Genomic DNA, 21,902 nt, shown 5'->3' on the forward strand with positions numbered 1-21,902 from the left:
CAGAAACAATTACAACATATAGCCTTCATTACAACTTCCTCCCGCCTCTCAAGTCATCTCCATAATGTTGAATGTTTATTGTTCTGCTTATACTAAACCGATAGTTGAAGATGTTTAAAATAACATATATTAGTTAAAACTATCCATATTTCGATCTGCTATATCCAAAGTTTAAGATCAACCTTCGGTAGGAGATGGCACCAAAAGAAGAAAATATCATCAACATTTAAAGTTTCAATTGAAAATATTATATGCCTTTTTAGTTTCTACGATGCTACGGGTATTCGTAGACAATACGTAGCTGATAACGTAGATTGCTTCTACTATACTCATAAGTATGTCTCTACTTGTAGGTAATTATGTACCATATGTAAATAATATCTACGAATGTTTACATTTCCTAAATTCTGTAGCGTCCTTGGAAAAAGGTTATTAAAATATGAACTCGCACTCTAGTGTGCAGACATCCTAAAGTCACCAAACGCAATTCTCTTGGTGTCTATTAAAATTTCTCATTCGCGACCGAATTATACGCAATTAATATGAGAACGGTAGACAATCGGGATATGGCGGGCTGCGGGGTGCGAGGTGCGGGGGTAAGAGGATCAGGTGTTCGATTCTCGGGCGAGTGTCGGAGAATGAATATTAACAACCCTTCCTGGCGGCGCGAGCGGGTAATTGAAAATAATAGGCCCGCCGCTAACTCGACGTGTGATTAACGTTATGTGATAATGGTCGAGCGACGTTCGCTACTTGAAAATGAATTCGCTTTAGCCTCATATACTGCGGATTAGGGATAATAATAAGTAGATTTTCTTTAATTTATTTAATTTATTCTTACCTTGTCGCTGTACCTGTGCCATCGGTACAATTCTTCCAAAGAAATCTTTATGTACCTGGGAAATAAAAATAATAACATTAGATTTGTTTTCATAAAACTTCAAATGTATCTGGAGGATCTAAAATAGAGATGTACCAGGGAACCATAAGTGTTGTAGTCATAGTAGAGCCTGCGCCCGCGGCGTCGTCTCCAATTAGACGAGTGTAGTCGCGACGGTCGTTAGCCGCGGCGGCCCTACATCGTTACCGCGCCCTCAACGACCACTGACGCCACTGAAACGCCACTGAAATACCACTGAAACGCCACTCGACACGCTCGACGTCTTCCTTTACTCGGCGTGTAGACAGTTAGCACGTTTTTTAAAGTAATTCTAAGTAATCACCCGACTGTGTAGACTATTTTATATGCTCTATGTAAAATTGTTATTATCTAGGAGTCGTTTTGAAATTTTCATTCGTAGTAAAATAATTGTTTCGCGATATGATACAGTTATTTTTAATTTAAACTAGCTGTCCACTCCGTCCGCGTGGATATATAAAAAACTTAAATAGTGTAGCCCACCCATCCATCCATCCACATCACATCCATTTAAACATTCGCATTTATAATATTAGTAAGTTAAATAAAAAGTAGCTCTTTAAGGCATAAATTCGAAAAATGAATAAATAGTATCCTATGTCCGTCTCCTGGCTCTAAGCTACCTCCTCACCAATTTTCAGGCATATCGGTAAAGCCGTTCTTGAGTTATAAATAGTGTAACTAACACGACTTTCTTTTATATATATAGATAAGTAGAAAGGAATGGTAACTACGAGATTATAGATACATATTAATAGAATGTTTGCTTGAAACTTGTATCATACGATAACTTTGTTTCGTCGCAATATTTTCTATCAGCCTGCCCCCGCGGTTGCGGTAACTCGTTACATAGACATAAACACAATTTGTCGCCCATAAAAGTTATCGGCGGTGTGTTGCGGAGCTTCATCGAAATTGTCAATCATGAGATGAAGCTCCGCAACATCCGAGATCCGCCTTATAGCCTTAACAATGTTTACAGATTTATACCGAACCGAGACTTGAGCTTTATTACGTTACGAATGTGAAGATAAAAAGAAAATCGTTTTGAATTACATGACTAATATTATTAATAATTTACAGTCTAATTTTACAATTTATAAATGTAATAAGTATTAAAAACAATATTTGAAATTTTATACAAATTGCGTAGAAGGTGCTACGGACGCTGCTACGAGCAGACTTGTTCAATAAAACACTTGCCGTAAAAAATTAAACTGTTTCACGCTTATGATTTAATGTTTAAAATCATTAAATAAGCTAATATTTTGTAGTATAAATCCTATATTCATCAGACAAGTAACGCTTGGGTACGCAAAACAAATTTAAACATTCATTCTACTCTCAAATATTTATCTCAAACATAGATATTTCGCGTTGTAGACGATATTTTTCCACTCGGATGCACCGTGGGGGGTGGTTGAAAGGGGGGTGTACTAGGTATCAATTCGCCCCGCCCCGCAAACAATACAATCAGAGGCAATCTGCCGCGCAAATAGGAAAATAGAGTGCGCGCCGAGACAGGGCCGCCTCGGGCGACTACGACGAATCTTTACACTTTTCTGCAAATTACACATTATGTCGGGTGCGCCCGTATGTTTTTAAATTGGCAAGCGGTTGCACTATTAAAGCAATAAATTAGAATGTAAAACAATTTATACGTTGTGTTGGCAAACGTTTTAAAAAACTGTTAAATTCTATTTGTAAGGAAAATCGTGTTTATATTTCTCATACTTTTAGAAACATGATTGAATACTAACACAGACGAAATTTCAACTTTCTTTTTGTCTAATTATTTATTTCAATGAATGTCATCAAATTTCAAAAAGATCGTGTTTTCTATTTATCTCTGCTTTGATTTGTAAATACGTTTAAATTACCCTACTTCAGTATGAAGTTTTTGCATTTACAAAAATCGAGTCCGTCCCCTACAATATCTTATTGTAACTCTAGGCTCGGATCCCTGGGAATCCGCGCAATTTTCCGCCGGTCATTTTTCATTGTTTCAACTTGAGAGCCCCGGGCTGGGCCAAGACCGATACTTATTTGTTACCACTCGTAAATACAGACATCGGTACGCTAAGATTGTGTTTACGATATACACGGATATAAGAGATTGTTTTGAAAGTTTAATTCTAAAGGTGAATTGGGGCTTATCAATGACTAGATGAATTTTGTTTTTATAACACCATTTCAACATGCAATTTGTTCTACTTTATGGTTAAATATTGTGATATTGTCGCAAATATCTTATTAATCTTACTCATATTATAAATGTGAACGTTTACTTGAACGTTTGTTTGAAGGTATCTCCAAAACTGCTGAACCGATCTCGATGAAATTTGACAAACATATAGAACATAGTCTGGAAGAACACATAGACTAGTAGCATATTGTTTTTTTTTAATTCCGCGCGGACAGAGTCTCGGGCGACAGCTAGTCAAGTCATATATATACATTCTCAGAGGTTCCTATGGCCACTCAACTAATATATACGTACTATTCTATAAAAAATCTTTAAAAGAAAAACTCTTTTACCTTTGTATGTATTTAAACATCTATTATTCACTAACCCATCCTTTTCTTTTATCACTGTCCACCCTTTGTTTTAAGATCGTTTTGATATGATTATTACGATAGCACTTTGGTAATAAAAGCGAAGCAAAGGTACTGACAAGTTAAATATCTTTTAAGCCTATAAACAATTCACGAGCGGTCAGAAAGAGGAAACACATATAAATCGTAATGGTTTTCCTATTTACTTAAAGATATTGTTTTTACTGCTGTATTGTGTGTGTGTAAGGCGCAATAGTTCTTTGACTATAATCTATAAGTTGAATACGGAGAATAAAAAAATAAAAAATCCTGAAACACAAGTGAAAAAGGTTCGTAGAAAAATCAAGTTAAACATAAATCGAAATTAAATATCATCTAATTTAATTTCAAGCAATAGTAATCTATTTGAACCTTTCTTGAAGATTTTCTTTAAGCAAAATACTAGCTATCGCCCCCGACTGCGTCCGCACGGAATTGGAAAGTAAGATAATTAGTAGATTATCTGTTCTTCCCATCTATGTTCTATATTTATGTCAAATGAGATAACTTCAAACAATATAGTAAGAAATAAGAAGTACGATTAGTAAGATTAATATTCATATGGTTGATATTTTAGAAGTGTTTTAAATTTCTCATTTAAAAATAACTATGCATTTTCCCGATGAGGTAATTCTTAACAAGGTTCGTTCAGGCTCTCACACAAATTATTCGCGAACAACAATTTGTTATTTTTATAAATTGATAATGGATACTCCCCGATCGCTTTAGCTGTATGATCGATCGCTTATAAACGTCAATAAGAAATTAGAATATAAATTTAATAAAAAAAACTCAAGTTTGCAAATGTAGGAAAAAAGGTTATTGAATTAGAATTTCGTTATTAACTTTATGAGTTGTTTAAAGTTGAAATGTCATCCACAAATGAATGACGTAACCGAGTTTTGGTACATAAATTGATACGCTTGTATTAAAAATAATAATAAACATAAAAATATATAATACTTTATAAAGAATTTTACCTTTTAAAGTCTTACAGGGGAACTAAGAAAGTTGCCAAAAAAATCTGGACAAAAGAGTCTAAGCCCAACAACAAATTGCAATTAACCCGACCATTTTATATAGTACGGTACAGCCTGCGGCACTCGCTTTGGCCTCAAAGGCGTGGTCTACCACCGATGGCTATTCAAACTTGTTTGTGTTAATCAGATAGGGTCGGCAATATGCAACATGTTTGAACAAGACTAGGCGCATAATGGTTTTTATGCTAGCAACTGTCGCTTTGAACTTATAATTAGTGGTCACAACAAACCACCATAACTTAGCAGATATGATGATATCTTTTCCTTTCCTTAAAGTATATAGCTACAAAATAACTAACAAGCTTCCTACAAAACTTCCTAGGCGAATACAAGTGATATTTTAACTTGTAAGAAATTCCTATACTAATATTATAAAGAGGAAAGATTGGATTATTTGTATGTTTACATTAAATAGGCTAGGAAACTACTGTACCGATTTGAAAAATTATTTTACTGTTGGGAAGCTACACTATCGCCGCGTGGGATAGACTATATTTGTTACTTGTTTTTTTTTTTGATTCCGTGCGGACAAAGTCGCGGGCAACAATTAGTATTAAATACAACATAAAACTATGGGTGATTTTTCAACCACAAAATTAACACTAAAAATATGAACAAAATAACATTTGTTTTTTATTGTTCTGTTCTGTTTGCATCCAAGGTGCAGGAAAGGGTGACGTTGGAGCGAGCATCGCCGCGGGCGGCACATATGGCGAGCTCACTACAAAATTGTGTAAATTATTCGCATGTTTAATTTTTGGAACCGCATTATTTGAGCCTATTTGAATTGTAGCCGCCTCCTAATCGTAGTAGGATTTGTGACAAGATTAGTTACAATAATGCAAAGTTAGGGGAAGGGGAATACAGTCCTTGTTTATAATTGGAAGCGTAACAAACCTTATTATGTTCGTGTTTAGCTTGATATTACAAATATGTGTTAAAAATACTTTTTTTAATTAATCATGGTTTAACCTATGTCTAACGAGTGTGGTTTTTATTTACGACAATTGAAAAAAAAGAATTTTTTAATTACACTAATTTATTCACGATTTTAATGTGATATGAATCAATACTATCTAATTTGAAGATACTTGAGTTTTATTAAAATTTGGTTCGTTACTTGATAAAATAATAAAAAAACTTTAGAATATGTTAAATCAACCTTCAAAGGAAATCAAGTGAGAAAAAATGCAATAAATAATGTAAAGAGAGAAATATGCATGGAGTAACAAAACGCCTGGAGGCAGAGGAGTGGGCCGTTCGTTTCCAAATTCAAATAATAGTGTAACGAGCTCGCGCGGGATCGCAACCGACAATCATATTACTGCGTACCGCATACACAAATGAACATTTATTTTTGCATTAAATAAACTACGTTTTAAAAATGTCAAATAATTAATATTACGAAATTCTTCCGTAATAATGAAGAAAACTTAATTAAAAAGAAGAAAATTATTTTCTAACTCCCTGATTACGTAACTAGTAACGTCTTACGAAGAATGTTTATCTTTATATTCGATCTTATGCTTTAAAAGAAGTTAATTTTTATAAACCCTTGATTAACCATTGTATTGTACCTCTCCAAAGAGTATAAAAATGCAGACACGTCAAAAATAATACATCATAGAGTAATAGCCCGCCTCTATTACGGTAATGCAATACCAGTACAAAGGGGTTGCGGGGTAAAAACTAGCTAACAAGCGCTCGCGCCCCGCGGCGTCGGCGGTCTAATTCACAATTCTCCTCGGCCGGGACTCGCGCTACAAAATTTTACACCCAACAAAATAACATTTGTTAAGAATAATTTTTCCTTCGGCGCATCCTCTTTAGCATATTTTATTTGATCACTGAATATTTTCTAGTTCATAATCTACATAAAGTTGTACAAAATTGTTCAAGTTATTTGAATTGCAACTAATCACACTAATCTTAGAAAGATCTCTCTGAAAGATGCCTTACTATAGTCACATGAGCCTTAAGTAATAGGAGTCACAGTAAATCGGTGTGCAAATATCCCTGCCAGCAGGATACCGACACTGCATTCATCGACTTTAACTATTATAAATAATTCAGTAGAGAAGGCATCACTATCGCCGGTAATCCGCGAGAGACGAAGCGTCGGGACGCGGAAAAATCTCACCCTAACCAAATAACCCTTGCGCGGGGGCGCCCCCGAGGAAGGCTTCCGATTGGCCGCCCCCCAGGAAGGATATGACCTATAGTTTTTCTTCTCGAGAACTTCCTGCGAGCATTGTGAGCGTGATATACGAGCGGGGGCCGGGGGCGTAGATTGATGATTACCCGTATCCGGCCCTCGCAATCACATCTGCGCACGATCCGGCAATTTAGCCGCATATTCGTTTACCCGGCGCTATACTGGGGCGAACTCCTTCCGCGCCTGAGTGTTATTGCCTCTATTACGAGCGCCGAGACCTTAATGCTCGTCGTTACCCGATAAAGGAACGTAACGGCCACCCGACGTCATTTTTATGTCGTTTATTCTCCAACGATAGGATTATGGATTTTTTTATCCACTTCAACTGAGCTTTTTATTTTTCAATTACTTTAAATAGTTTTTAATCCATTGTTTAAAATTGCAAAATAAAATATTAACTATATAACTATCCAGATATTAGCATTTAAGTTTCAAAACATTAGTAAGGAAAATAAAGCAATTAGGTTTTGTTTGATTTGATAACTTTATAATGAGATCCAAACATTAAAATGATTATTAAAATTAACTTACAACTTTTTAAATAAAAATCTTATCTTATATAAAAGTATATATAAAAGAAAGTGATGTTAGTTACACTATTTATAACTCAAGAACGGCATTACCGATATGACTGAAAATTGGTGAGGAGGTAGCTTAGAGACAGGAGACGTACATAGTACTATTTATAATTTTTTTTCGAATTTATGCCCTAAAGAGCTGCTTTCTATTTAACTTACCAATATTATAAATGCCAATGTTTAGATGGATGTGGATGGATGGATGTTTTTTTATATATCCACGCGGACGGAGTCGCGGACGACAGCTAGTTATGAATAAAATAGATTTCTATTACTTTAAATCAAATGTGCAATCTCATAAGCTAACATTTTAATAAAGAGATCACAATAGAAATGGAAGACGACGTCCTCAATTTACTACCGGCTTGGGAGGTTTGGGGGTTGAGGCTCAGAGGAGGGGGTTGTTCAGCCGGGGCGGCGCCACTCCGGATTTATTGCACGCGATTACCGCCTAATGTACGGAACACTAACTACACTCCGTGCAAATTAACGGCTTCAATAGAAAAAAAACACTCACGCCCATAATTTATAGGGATAGGCAGAGATAACAAGTTTCGCTTCAGGAAAATCCTGGCATACCTCAATTATTTATTCACAAATGGCTGTCTGTTAGGGATTAGTTAGTCACTAAACGGGTTATTGAAGTCAAAGTGATACGATAATATAAAAAATAGCTGGGACTGCTTATTATAAAATCTAATATAATAAGCAGTCCCAGCTATTTAATGTAATGTAAATACAATTTGATGTAATTAAATCTTAGTTAATATTATAAATGCGAATGTTTAGATGGATGGATGGATGGATGTTTGAACGTATCTCCGAAACGGCTGAACAGATCTTGATGAAATATGGCATAAATGTAGAACAAGTCTGGAAAAACACATAGGCTACTCGTTAATTTTTTTTTAATTCTTTACGGACGGAGTCGCTGGCGACAACTAGTTTGCTATAAAAACTATAAACTATAGCTTTAAAAATGGATTGAAATAAAATAAATAAGTAAATACTCGCACAAAATGATAACAAAACGCCCTGTTAAAATGGTCATCGTGTAACGCATAACATACTCGACTTTTACCGCGGCGCGGCTCGCCACGCCCGACAAATAAATTTTACCCAGTATTAACTGCTCACCCGCAGAGCGCACGTGACTTAGCGAATAATACGAATGTAGTATTCATGCGAAATAAACATATCAAAACACAGTCACGCCTTAAAAAAAAACATCGTTATTTAATGATCCAGTCCAGTCCAGTGAAATTTCAATGTCATAATTCTTACAATCATTTTTTATCTTTTATTTCAAATATTAATAATAATATACATTAGTAGATAGCTGTCCGACTTCGCCTGCGCGGAATAAAAAACAACTTTTTTTTTTTAATAAAAATATATTAGCAGATTTTTATGTAAATTTACTAATATTTCTTTTACTATTCCAAATAAGCTTTAAGCTTGTGCTAGGATATGGTTTACGACAATAGTCGAATGACGGGATTCAAACCCCCGACCTCGTGATCGGAAATCCGTACTCTTAACCATTAGTCTATTGACGCCTAAAACTTAATTAGAAGCCTTTGTGTTCTATCAGACTATGTTCTATATCTATGCCAAATTTCATCAAGAATCTGCAAGATCTATGCAGCCGTTCTGGATACATTCAAACAAACATCCATCTAAACATTCGCATTAATAATATTTGTATCGACAATGTAAACTCATAGTTAGCTTATTTATAACGCTTTATTGACGTTCTTAGAATGTTTCTTTATTTAAAAATTTAATTTCTCAAACCCTGTTGTATTCAATTAATAATTACTTACTAAAATTACCTTTTTAATGTTCACCGAGGTGAATGTAAAACAAGTTAAATGAACAATATTCTTGGTAGGACAGAAGATTATGTCAAGAATTGACGAGCTCCGACCCTCAATACTCACCATTAGCGGGGAAAGAAAAACTTGAAAGAAAATTGTGTAAAGCTAGGCACATACTTAACGTTTCAGAAAAATAAATGCATTTTTTATATTAATATTTTATTTTAAGTAGTGTTTTATTTTTTTTTTTAATTTTTATATGCATGTTGTTTAAGACACTTGTGATGCGAAATCCCAAGCCATAAAATTAAAAAGAACCTTATTAAATTGAAACTACATGAATTTAGTTATTTACTAGCTGTCGAACGCGACTTTATCCCCGTATTAGTAAAAAATTAGTAGCCTATGTGTTCTTTCGGCCTATGCTCTACATCTATGCCAAATCGAGATCCGTTCAGCTGTTCTGGAGATAACTTCAACCAAACATCCATCCATCTAAACATTCGTATTTATGATATTATTAAGAAGTAAGATGAACTACGTGTCTTTTAAACTTTCAACTAATGATTTCAGTATTAAGTATGCGTCAACCTTTAAAAACAACCCTCCAATGAAATTCTTATGGAGTTTTTAAAAGAGGCGGCCGCAACCCTTTTATTTTGATTAGTTATTGTATTTACAGGGGGCTGGTGTCGGCATTCACAAAAAAATCATTAAACCTTAAGAGGGAATTACAAATTTGAGACTCTGCGTTTGGATTGTCATTATTTTATGAGCTACAAGATTGGATTGCTAATTTCAGATAAGACAACGAGTTTTGAGTTAATAAAAACTGAAGTTAATTTGACAAAGTTTAAACAATTTTTTGACTATGCGTTAGATTTTTTTTAAATTAATGATTAGCACCTTAACTCCAACTTAATAGATTTAATTTAATTTTGCGCAGATAAAGTCGCAGGTAAGTGCTAGTTATATTTCTTTATGTACATTTAGTTTCTCGTATTCCATCATAAGGCAGTAGAAGCATAAAGCAGTGAACTACGCAAATAGGCAAGATAAGGTAAACAGAGTTTTGTGGTGACAATACGCGTCGTTGGTCTGAATGGCCGGCGCGCAGATTGCAGTTTACTTGACATGATGGAATATATTAACGTGTTGCTAACCAAGGGTTGTCACTCTTCAAAAAACATAATACTTTGATTGTGTTCTTACTAATATTATAAATGCAAAAGTTTATATGGAACGATGTAAGAAGATATCTCTGGAACGGTTCAACTGATGTTGATGAAATTTAGCACAGATGTATAACATAGTTTGGAAGAACAAATGGGCTACTTAATAAGGTTTTTTTTTAAATTCCCTACGGAAGGAGTCGCGGGCGACATCTAGAAGCCTTATAAAGACTCTACATAACTGTAACCTTAAACCTAGTTAAAAAATTCATATTAAAAAAAATATTCAATCTTACTAAAATGCTGTTAATAATAGTAATAATTACACTTTATTTAATAATTTTATTATACTATTTTCTGGTATGAAAAAAAATTCCTAAAAAATATTTTTTCGATGTGCCAACCCTAATGAAGCAATAGGAATGACACGGCCAATTGAAAGAGTCGCTTTGCGTTTTGAATCGTATGTGCGAACGTAAAAGCGTTATGTGCTGTCTTTCATAGCATTTTCTCATTTTCTAGACTTTCATAAGACTTCCAGATGATTAAAAAAACGTTGATAAACATTAAGAAAAAACTAATATAGTAGAAATCTAGATTACTTTGCGAATATTTTCTATTGCTATAGAAGAAAAATATGCAGGAATATGTTCACATTTGTAGCCACAGCGTCTAATCATATTATAAGAAAAATTACAAAAGTTAATGTAACTTTTAAACGAAAAGAGTTGGATTTTTTTTAGTATTTTTCCTCGTATTGTTATCGATCTGGCTATAACACATTACAGTTTTATATTTGAATATTAGGACACGCTGTATAATTGTTAAAAAATCTGTCTTTATATACAACTAGCCGTCGCCCGCGACTCCGTCCGCACGGAATATTAAAAATAATAATTAGTAGCCTATGTATTCTTCCAGATTTATTCTAGCTTCGTTCAGCCGTTTTGGAGATTCCTTGAAACATTCATCTAAACATTCACATTTATGTTAGTTTAATTTTTTAACCCGCACCGTCGGAGTCACAGGCGACAGCGAGTCTTATGTAATATAGAAGTTAGGTGTTCGACGGTTAGGTCGACGCCAAATAGGTATGTGGTCCCTGCTTACCCTTGTGTTACGGACGTGAGTCATGTTGTTATACTAGCTGTAGCCGACTCCGTCCATACTGAATTAAAAAAAAAACTATTGGTCGCAACGTAATGTTATATATCCTAACGCCTTCCTCTATAAATGGACTATCCAACAAAAAAAGAATTTTTCAAATGTGACTAGTAGTTCCTGAGATTAAACAAACAAACAAACTCTTCATCGTCATCATCATCATCATCAGCCTATACTCCACTCCACTCCACTCCACTACTGGACATAGGCCTCTCTCATGGCACGCGACTTACCACGATCCTCTCTCACTCTCATCCAGCTCTTGCCTGCTGCTCTGCGAAGATGATCGCTCTCTCAACAGATCAGAACAAACTCTTCCGTTTTATGATATAAGTACAGATAATATTTACTCACCTGAGGCGTACGTTTTTCTATAGTTTTTGGTTTCAACCGCTGCAAGTGATTTGGTAGTCGTGTCTCCTTCTCTGCTACATTTGCTACTTTTTCTTCCATTTTCTTAATATTTTCATTACTTTTCCTTGGATTTACTCTTGCGGCCTGATTGTAAATATTTACATCATATTAAAAACAAATAAGACAAGTTTTGCGTTTAATTTTTAATATAGATTCACTAAATAAACTTCGTCTACATATTAGAAGTAAACGAGCAAGCTGAGTTCGCCAAAATGGCGAAACGAGTAATACCCATAGGCATATGCGTTGTCTACCTTTTATCAGCTGAGAAACGCACAGAAAGATAATATTTCCCCTTCCCATGTATTGCCTTCTCTATCAAATCAAATATCCCTTCCCTGATAAGAAAAAGGATGGGAAGGGAAAGGAATAAAACTGGTCCTCCGGAACACATATAAGGAAGTGTTTCTGTTTTTATATATAACTAGCTGTCGCCCGCGTGGATATATAAAAAAACTTAATATATAGATAAGTTAAATAAAAAGCTGTTCTTCAAGGCATGAATTCAAAAAAAAAGATAAATAGTATCCTATGTCCGTCTCCTGTCTCTAAGCTACCTCCTCACCAATTTTCAGTCATATCGGTAAAGCCGTTCTTGAGTTATAAATAGTGTAACTAACACGACTTTCTTTTATACATATAGAATATTATTTACCATCTCTTCGTTTCTCCTGATGATTTCAAGTTGTTGTTCTCTGGCTATGGCTTGTCTTATCACCGGTTGAGGTCTGATTCTTTCCTCCGTACCTAAATACAAGGAAAAATGGTAAAGACCAAAATCACAATGTAAAAAAAAATATTCAGTTTGCTTTTAATATAGAAGTATAAATATAAAGGCTTTTAATATTAAATATAACTGTTATAAATTTTGATTTTTTTTTAATTAAAAGTTATAAAAAAAGGATGTTAGTTCATGTTTATTTTGAATTACGTGACTACTAACGCCATCTAGTGATACAGTAATTAAGTTTGTTTTTTTAACAATTTAAAAATGAAATAAATACTACTAATCGTATAAACATTCCCGAAAACTTTTAAATAATAAATTTAAGAAGTCACAATTAACAGTAAAAAAAAACCTTTTTTTTAATGATTCTATTTTTAATATAGTAAGTAGTAATTTTCTTACAAACATTATATTATTAAAAACAACAAAATTTTAAAGTTATTTAAAGGCTTTTTGTCCACATTTCTTGCTAAATCTTTATATATATAATTCTTCTGTGAGTGTGTATGTCACTGAACTTCGCTCAAACGACTGGACCGATTTTGATGAAATTTTTTGTGTGTGTTCAAGGGGATCTGGGAATGGTTTAGATTCACAATTTTCATTAAATATAAACTTCATATTAATTTATTTAATTAAAGACGTGTAGACAGGACCACGTCTGTCGGGTCCGCTAGTCTTAATATAAAATTCTCGTGTCACTGTTAATTACCATACTCCTCCGAAATGTCAGAGAATGGGCTACTATTTATTTTTGTCGCGGACGACAGCTAGTAAGACATATATGTTTTATTTATTTACCCATAAAAGCGATCTTATATACATCAGGTTCCAGCTGGTAGGTGTACAGTCCGTCAGACGCGCGCTGCTGCACGTACCTCAGGCCGTAGTCGCAGAGTGCGCCTGCGCATGTCCGCACTGTGCTACGTTCACTCTCACTGCACAACTGGAACAAAGAGGGCGCTGGAATCAACTCATTTTACAAATAGATGGCGCTGTTATCGCCTTTTATTACATTATTTTAGAGAAATTATCTTATTAATATAAATGCGAATGTTTGGATGTATGTTAGAAGGTATATCCAGAACGGCTTAACGGATCTTGATGAAATTTGTCATCGATGTAGAACATTGTCTGGAAGGACCCATTGCCTACTAATAAAGTTTTTTTTTAATACCGCGCGGACTGAGCCTTTAATAATTGGACACTTTTTCATTTACATTATTTGATATCTTTGTTTCCGTTGAATTAAAAAAAAAAACTTAATTAGAAGTCTTTGTTCTCCCACACTATGTTATACGTCCATGCCAAATTTTATCCAGATCTGTTGTATAGATGACTTCTAACATCCATCCATACAAACGGATTTATAATATTAGAAAAAAATGTCTAAAAATCAGTTTAAAACACCTGTATATTAGCAGATCGTAATGTAGGCGTCAGTAGATAAGGTAAGAGTGGTAAGACATCCAGTTTCAATGCATCTCTATTTGTGACCACATGAGGTCCACTGCCGCGCCATACTGACACCAATATACTATCCAATTCTGCTTTCTTACGATACATCTGAAACATTTAAATATTATTTATATATAAGCAATATTTAACAATAATTATGTATTAAAAAAAATATACCCTCAGTGGCTCAGGGGTTAAGCACTTGACTTTCAATATGCAGGTCCTGAGTTCGATTTCTCATTTACATATGTATATTTATCCAACCTTATTACGGTAAAGAAAAACATAGTGATGTTTTACATATCTGAGAAGAAATTCAAAGATATGTGTGTAGTGAACCCGCACTGGGTCAGTGTTGACTATGACTCCTAACTTAGGGTAGGCTCCGAGCCCCTCGGTGGGGATATTTAGTGAACTGATGATGAGGTATTAAAAAAAAAATTTCAAACAAGTTGATCATGCTGTTTAGGGACATGCCCATAACATTATATTGAGAGTGACTAGGCCATAGTCAACCACGCTGGCCAAGTGCGGGTTGACTTCACATATATCTTTAAATTTTTTCACAAATATGTGCAGCATCACGATGTTTGCCTTCACAGTAAGAACGTCGGATAAATGTACATATTTAAATCGGAAATCGAAAAACGCATTGGTACACGGCGGGATTCGAACCCAGGACCTGTAGATTGCAAGTCAAGTGCTTTACCCCTGAGCCACCGACGCTTAAATATCAATATAAATGTTTGTGAGTGTAATTTTCAAATAAATTCATACGAAAAAATATTAAAAAGCCACCTCCTGAGCTTGCATAGGGAACTTCAACTTATGATACGTTCTTGTAGCGAGCAGTCTATGACACCGCGCGATGCACAGTGGCAATGTACCATAGAGAGAGTAATTTTGACACCGCATTGTCCATGCCTGTACGGTGTCATAGAAACCCAGCCAGCTCATCGTCTCCGATGCAATGTGGAGACGGGTGTCAACTCTAGCTGTTATGTAGTTCTCAAATATACCGTCCACTAATCTGTAAATATATAATATATAATTAGGTTTTGTCTATATAAAATTTCATTTAATTTTGTAACACAAAAAAAAAAAAAATATTTTATTTTTTATTCATTTACTAATATTCCTTGTACAATTCCAACTAATCTCTATGCTTGTGGTAGGACATTGGATTAGAACCTACGATCTCGCGATCACATACCCGTACCCTTAACCATTAGACTATTGGTTACATAGATATAAGAACATTGCATAAACTTTCAATGGCAAATGTCAAAATTCAAATATTCAAAAGACAATGAAGGCTTTTGCTATTGGCTGTGAATTGCCGTTACCATGGCAACCAATTTTTTGCTATTATTGGCATGTAATTTGTCTCTTTCTCGCAGAGCAATTTTTTTCCAATTTATTCACACCTAAGTTGAATATCGTGAAATAACATAAACCCTGTGGTAACTGTTGGGTTTTTTAAGAAGAAGAACTATCTAACTAACATTATAAATGTGAATGTTTGGATGGATGTTTGTTTTGTATCTCCGGAACGGCACAACAGATCTTGATGAAATTTGACACATGTAGAACATAATCTGGAAGAACACATAGACTACTAATTAAGATCTATTTCTGGATAGAGTCGGGGGCGACAGCTAATGTTGTTAAATTTTTTTATGTATGGTTACCTATCATATTCTCCAGCAGCCTGTATGATCCTGTGGAAGGCTTCAGGTTTGGTATCATCCAGTGTGAAGACAGCTTGCAGCGCCTGCATGATACTCTTGCTTGTATCCTTTGTGCCAATTGCTACATTCTCTATGTCACTTATTGTTAACTAAAATAAATTTATACATATTAATAAATCTTATTAATATTATGAAGAGACCGTCAGTGGCTCAGGAGTTTCAACACTTGACTTGTAATCTACAAGGTCCTGGGTTTGATTCCCGCCATGTACCAATGTGTTATTCCATTTCCGCTTTACATATGTACATTTATTCTACGTTCTTACAGTGAAGGAAAACATCGTGATGCTGAACATATCTGAGAAGTAATTCAAAGATATGTGTGAAGTCAACCCGCACTTGGCCAGCGTGGTTGACTATGGCATAGTCACCCTTAACTTGGGGTAGGCTCCGAGCCCCTCGGTGGGGAGTGATATACAGCTGATGATGAATATTATAAATAAAATTTAGACGGATGTATGGATGTTAGAAGGTATCTCCGGAATGTCTCAACGGATATATTTGCATTGCAAATAACGATTTTTATTTTTTGCCTGTGTGACTATATGTCTGTATGTCTGTCAGCTATTACAGGTAATTCCCCCCCCCCCCATAGAGAATTTAAAAATGTAAAATATATAATAACTACTATAAATATATAATATAGTACTTAACATAAGTTTTAACAGTGGGATACCTTAGTCTTAGCTCTGAGGAAGTTGAGTACATGTAAGGCGGTGCGTATGTCACCTGCAGCTCGTGTCGCGAGCGCACTCAGCACTTTGGTCTCCACACGCAGCCGCTCGTAGCTTGCCACCACGGCTAGGCGTGATGCCAACCTCGCACATGACACACTGCCCACTGTCACTGTCAGAGCTACTGGCCTGGAATGTAACATTTTAATCTTATTAATTATAAATGCGTCTATCTCGCTGAAGTTTTGAACATATAGGCTACTGATTAAGTTATTTTTTTTATTCCGCGTGGACGGAGTCGCGTGCGTCAGCTAGTATATCGTAAATAAGCAAATAAACGGAAAAAGCGAAGTGACCCCTGTCCATAGGCGTTCGTAGATATTTTTATACTGTGGTTAAAAGGTCTATTCATGGATAGGCTATAAGCCGTGGTATTTTGTGCTAATTTGATTTTCTCCATTTTGTCGCTGTCGGTTGCGGTTAGTAGCGGTGGCGATGATTCGAACTATTCATAAATAAAACGTGCAAGCGAATGCAACCTACTTCTTTGTGGTGAATTAAATATGTGTCTTTATATATATTTAAACAGTTAAATATAAAAAAAATCTCAAATAATTAAGCAAAATTCAATAGTAACTGTGGGTTTTTGAATCCAAAATCTTCATTTAAACCATATCTGTTTTTTTTTTGTAGTTGACGGTATGTTTTATACAGAGATTTAAATCTCAGAAACCAACTTTAAATCTTGTAAACAAACCTCAAAGGTCTCAAGGAAGTGGCATACAAGTCGTTACATATAGCTATGACAGGTCTCCGCAGCGGCTGAGTCTTGGCTTTCCTCTTGGCACCCTCCGCTACTGTGGTGGTGCACCACTTCACCAGCAGCTCCACTGTTTGTGTTGGTGCACCGTCTATCTCATCTGTAATACAAATATTATTAAGATTATATATGCAAATGTTTAGATGTATGCTTGATAGAAGGTATCATCGGAATGGCTCATCGGATCTTTATGAAATTGGGCACAGTTTTAGAACAAAGTAGAACACATAGGCTACTAATTAAAAAAAAAAAATTCCGCCCGGACAGAGTCTCGGGCGATAGCTATATAATTCATAGAAAATTACCCAACAATATTTTTTTTTTCATTTTTTAGTAAAAGATCTTCTTTAATCTTCAAATCGTAATTTGTTGCCAAACTTAACAGAGAAGTCATAAAGACACTGACTTTATATCACCTTCCCTGCTAAATCTACTTGCACTTCCCTTCCTTTCCTCAAGAGAGAAACTTAAAGATAGAAAAAGGACAAGAATTTGAATATCAAAGGATATTGTCAGAAATGACAAAAAACCACATTCATCTTACAAATGTGATAAATGCGAATGTTTATGGATGGATGTATGTTTGTTTGTTTAACAGTATCTCCAGAGGCTGAACTGATCTCGACGATTTCGCAGACATATAGAACAGTCTGGAAGAACACATAGGCTACACATTATATTTTTTAATTCTGCACGGACGGAGTCGCGGGCGGGAGCTAGTTCTTAATAATAGTTTTAATTATATATTTGTTCAAACTAACCTAGTATAAGACAATTTGGTCTTCTATCAACATCCATGACAGACCTCATGGAGGTGGCACTCACCAGCGCTGATCTAAAAGCCTCTGTACTTCTGTCATCTGATGCATTCAGCTCTACTGGCCTGTAACCTGATAATAAAAACATATAATATCGTACTAATATTATAAATGCGAATGTTTAGTTGGATGGATGGATATTTGTTTGAAGGTATCTCCAAAACGGCCGAATGGATCTTGGTGAAATTTGGCTTATAGAACATAATGTGGAAGAACACATAGGCCACTAATTATTATATGTTTTAACAGGGGATTTTGGTTTCAGAAACCCACGATTAGCTTGGATTTGGATTTCAAATTTAACCTTTTATAAGCCAAGCCATAGATGTAAAAACTTACCAGCCAATCTCGCCAGTAGGTGTGCCAAAGTTGTCTTCCCCACACCCGGTGGTCCACATAGCAGTGCTACTTTATGATGAGGTCTTCCATCATCATCTAACTCGGGTTCTGATTCCTTTTTGCCTTTCCACTTATTGGTTAGTTGAAATTGTCCAGCGCGTTTGCTGAAAGTGGTACGTTGTTGGGGGTCTTTAGTTTTTACTTCTTTTTTGAATACTACCTGAAAGTTTGTGTTGAAAAGGTTTTTAATATTAATTTTTATCAGTTTAGAAGTCAATTGAGTCACACTATTGCTTATTGATTACTAATCTAGAGGTTCTAGGTTCAAATGCCAGCATTGCCTGTCCCGAACCATATCCTACAATACAAGCTTTGAGCTTATTTGATATTGTTACAATAAATATTAGTTAATCTTAATTTTTATTAATATTATAAATGCGAATTTTTGGATGGATGGATAAATGTTTGTTTGTAGATATCTCCAGAATGACTAAACATATCTCGATGAAATTTGGCATACATATAGAACAGTCTGGAAAAACACAGGCTACTAATTTTGTTTTTTTCCTTATCAGAGGAAGTAGCGGGGAACAGCCAGTTAACAAATAGTTTTTAAACAAAAAAAAAAGTATTAATTTTATATATAATCTCCTTACCTTATCCCACAAATGCAGCCAATGTAACAAAGCTCTATTGACAGGTTCCTCTGACAACAGATCTATGTATGAACTAGGCCTGTACTTCTCTACCCACAAACTTGTGTTCTCTGCTGTATCTATAATAGGCTGTGTATTATCTTCTTTTAAGGTTTGTTGCTCCTTTTTTTCTAACTGAAATATTTTTTTATATCATAAGATGATCAACAAGTAAGCAGTCAATTTAATTTGCTCTGTTTGCAGTTGCCCATAGATGGCTTTTATCAGTAGAGGGGACACACAGAGAATATTTCCCGTTCCTATGCATAAGAGGTTGGAAGGGAAAAGAAGTGTGAAACAATTAACTGCTTCTGTAATACATTTATGCAATTATATAAAAGAACTTGAATATCTACACTAAATAGATATGTATGTTATATATAAATAAATAAATAGAAGAAAGAAATCAGTACATTTTAGATTTTCATGTAAAACAAACTTGCAGAGTTCAACGAGTTACTGGCATTGAATGTATTTACTAATAGATACAACTTGATTTTTTTCAGCGCGTCGGTGGCTCAGGGGTTATGCACTTGACTTGCAATCTGGAGGTCCTGGGTTTGAATCCTGCCATGTACCAATGTTTTTCGATTTCCGATTCGTACATTTATCCGACGTTCTAATGGTGAAGGAAAACATAGTGATGCAACCTGCACATATCTGAGAGGTAATTCAAAGATATGAGTGCCAGCCAACCAACCCGCACTCGGCCAGCGTGATTGATTATGGCCTAATCACCCTTAACTTAGGGTAGGCTCCGAGACCCTCAGTGGGGACGTATAGTGAGATGATGATGACAACTCGTTTTTTTTCATGCTGTTTAGCAAGTTTATGTTGTGTGTTATTACATGAGTAATATATAAGCCATATCACCAAATAACTTACAATTTTTTGTGCCTCTTCCCAAGCAGAAGAGTAAGTAGCCCTTAAAGACAACTGTTCTGTGTCCATTTCCAAAGATTTATTCCAATTATCTTCAGACTCCAGTCTGATGTAAATACGATCCCCATCTGAATTAGTTAGCGGCATAAATGGCCATCTGAAAATTAAAATTTAACCTAGTTTATTATTTAGCTTTAAAATTATATTAGCACTGGTTGTTGCCCACATGGAACTAAAAATTAAGTTTTAATTAGTAGCCTATGTGTCATTTCAATACTATTTTGTACATCTATGCCAAATTTCAGCAAGATCTGTTCAGACATTCTGGAAATACCTTGTAACAAACATCCATCCACGTCATTTAAGTAAGATTATTAAGTCACAAGGTTTGATCATATTTCTAAGTAAAAAAAATGTATTACTTTGGAATATTGATTGATATATTGTCCTTGACATCAAAGTTAGCTTTTGTGTTAATATTCCCACCACTTGCAGGCTCCGTTAGCAATTGTTTAAGTCGTCTTCCTTCCAGAATCTTATTTATTAATTCAAAATCATTTTCCTCATCTGTCTTTTGTCTTTTACTTGGTAGTTCAAGGTTATCAAAGTCTATATCATTGATATCACCAAATAAATCCTCAGCAGTTCTTTTACTGGGCACATTTGTTTGTGCCAAGACATCTTCCATGTTTTGCAAGCTAGGTGTCAAGTTAATATCTTCGTCTTTTTTGTTTGATTCAATATTTTCGTGGTGATTCGTGTTTTTGGATATATGAGACGAAAAATCTAAGCTTCGTTTTGCTGGTAGAGACTTTTGTTTAATTGGATTCGAATCTAGAAAATATAAATGTATAAATTATTTGTCAGATTTGTATATCAATATTTTTCGTTGTGAAGTGTTTACTGTACTTAAACAAATAAAGGTTTAACTTTCTAGTATAATATTGTAAAGGTACCTGTTTTGTCTTCATTTTCTTTCATTAATTCGAGCTCGTCTGAATACATAAGCTCATACTCTTCATCGGGGTCAGGAAAATCCGACATTTTCAAGCCTTTTTAATAATAAGATAATAATCAAGCACTGTAAAACTCTAATAATTGATTTTAAATATTAACTTTAGAGTTCACTTAAAATATTGTTTTCATTATTTGTATTAAAAATACCTCAAACTTAATAAATATAAACAGAAAAGAAAAGCCCGCCACCTCCACCATACCAAACAAAAACTTTTTTGACGTAAAGTAATTGATTTTGACAAGTGATATTTTCTGTCAAATGTTGACATTGACAGTTATCGAGTAGTTGGGTGAAATAGTGTGGTGTGTAAGTATCGTATTTTATATACTCTTTGGTATCGATAGTTAAGACCATTTATTATTATTATTACATTTATTTTATATACTCTTTGGTTAAGACCATCTTTGGTGGTGACTATCGACACATGTGCTCATTACTCTTTCAGGCTTAGGAAAAATAAATTCTATTTACTTTGACATTTAATCTTTCCACAAGCACCTAATTGAATCTTTTTCCAACTGAATATCTCAACTAACAAGGATGATAAGAGTGTGCTGTCTCTTTAAATAATTATTTTATTGTTATAAATATTATACAGTGATTTAGTGATAACTTCACACTGGGTGACCCACTGCTTGTCTGCTGTTTATCTTAAAACATATATTTTTAGGTCAAATTATTTTTTATTCGTCTGTATTTTCCTCCTCAGGTTTAGGGTCTGCAATAATTGCTTCCATCTTTAGCTAGATTGCTTTTGAATCAGCAATAGTTTAAATTTCAGGTTAACTAGGAATACAAAGTTA

General features: G+C 34.7%; 1 protein-coding gene across 1 annotated transcript in view; it reads right to left on the bottom strand.

The window, feature by feature from the left end:
* The window catches only part of cutlet (chromosome transmission fidelity protein 18 homolog), a 23,884-nt gene extending 2,579 nt beyond the window's left edge, over positions 1 to 21,305 (bottom strand). The window contains exons 1-15 of the mRNA XM_013324721.1: positions 21,038 to 21,305; positions 20,504 to 20,915; positions 20,085 to 20,238; positions 19,161 to 19,334; positions 18,505 to 18,724; positions 18,109 to 18,237; positions 17,285 to 17,447; positions 16,530 to 16,716; positions 15,794 to 15,942; positions 14,901 to 15,132; positions 14,055 to 14,210; positions 13,446 to 13,590; positions 12,573 to 12,664; positions 11,858 to 12,001; positions 842 to 896 (exon numbers count right to left, since the gene is read on the bottom strand). Of these exons, the coding sequence (XP_013180175.1) occupies positions 842 to 896; positions 11,858 to 12,001; positions 12,573 to 12,664; positions 13,446 to 13,590; positions 14,055 to 14,210; positions 14,901 to 15,132; positions 15,794 to 15,942; positions 16,530 to 16,716; positions 17,285 to 17,447; positions 18,109 to 18,237; positions 18,505 to 18,724; positions 19,161 to 19,334; positions 20,085 to 20,238; positions 20,504 to 20,915; positions 21,038 to 21,125 (2,500 nt within the window). The 5' untranslated portion in view covers positions 21,126 to 21,305. The remainder of the gene's footprint in view (positions 1 to 841; positions 897 to 11,857; positions 12,002 to 12,572; positions 12,665 to 13,445; positions 13,591 to 14,054; positions 14,211 to 14,900; positions 15,133 to 15,793; positions 15,943 to 16,529; positions 16,717 to 17,284; positions 17,448 to 18,108; positions 18,238 to 18,504; positions 18,725 to 19,160; positions 19,335 to 20,084; positions 20,239 to 20,503; positions 20,916 to 21,037) is intronic.
* Positions 21,306 to 21,902: the final 597 nt, after the last annotated feature.

This window comes from Papilio xuthus, unplaced genomic scaffold, assembly GCF_000836235.2.
Source record: "Papilio xuthus unplaced genomic scaffold, Pxut_1.1 DF824992.1, whole genome shotgun sequence".
Classification (NCBI taxonomy): Eukaryota; Metazoa; Arthropoda; class Insecta; order Lepidoptera; family Papilionidae; genus Papilio; species Papilio xuthus.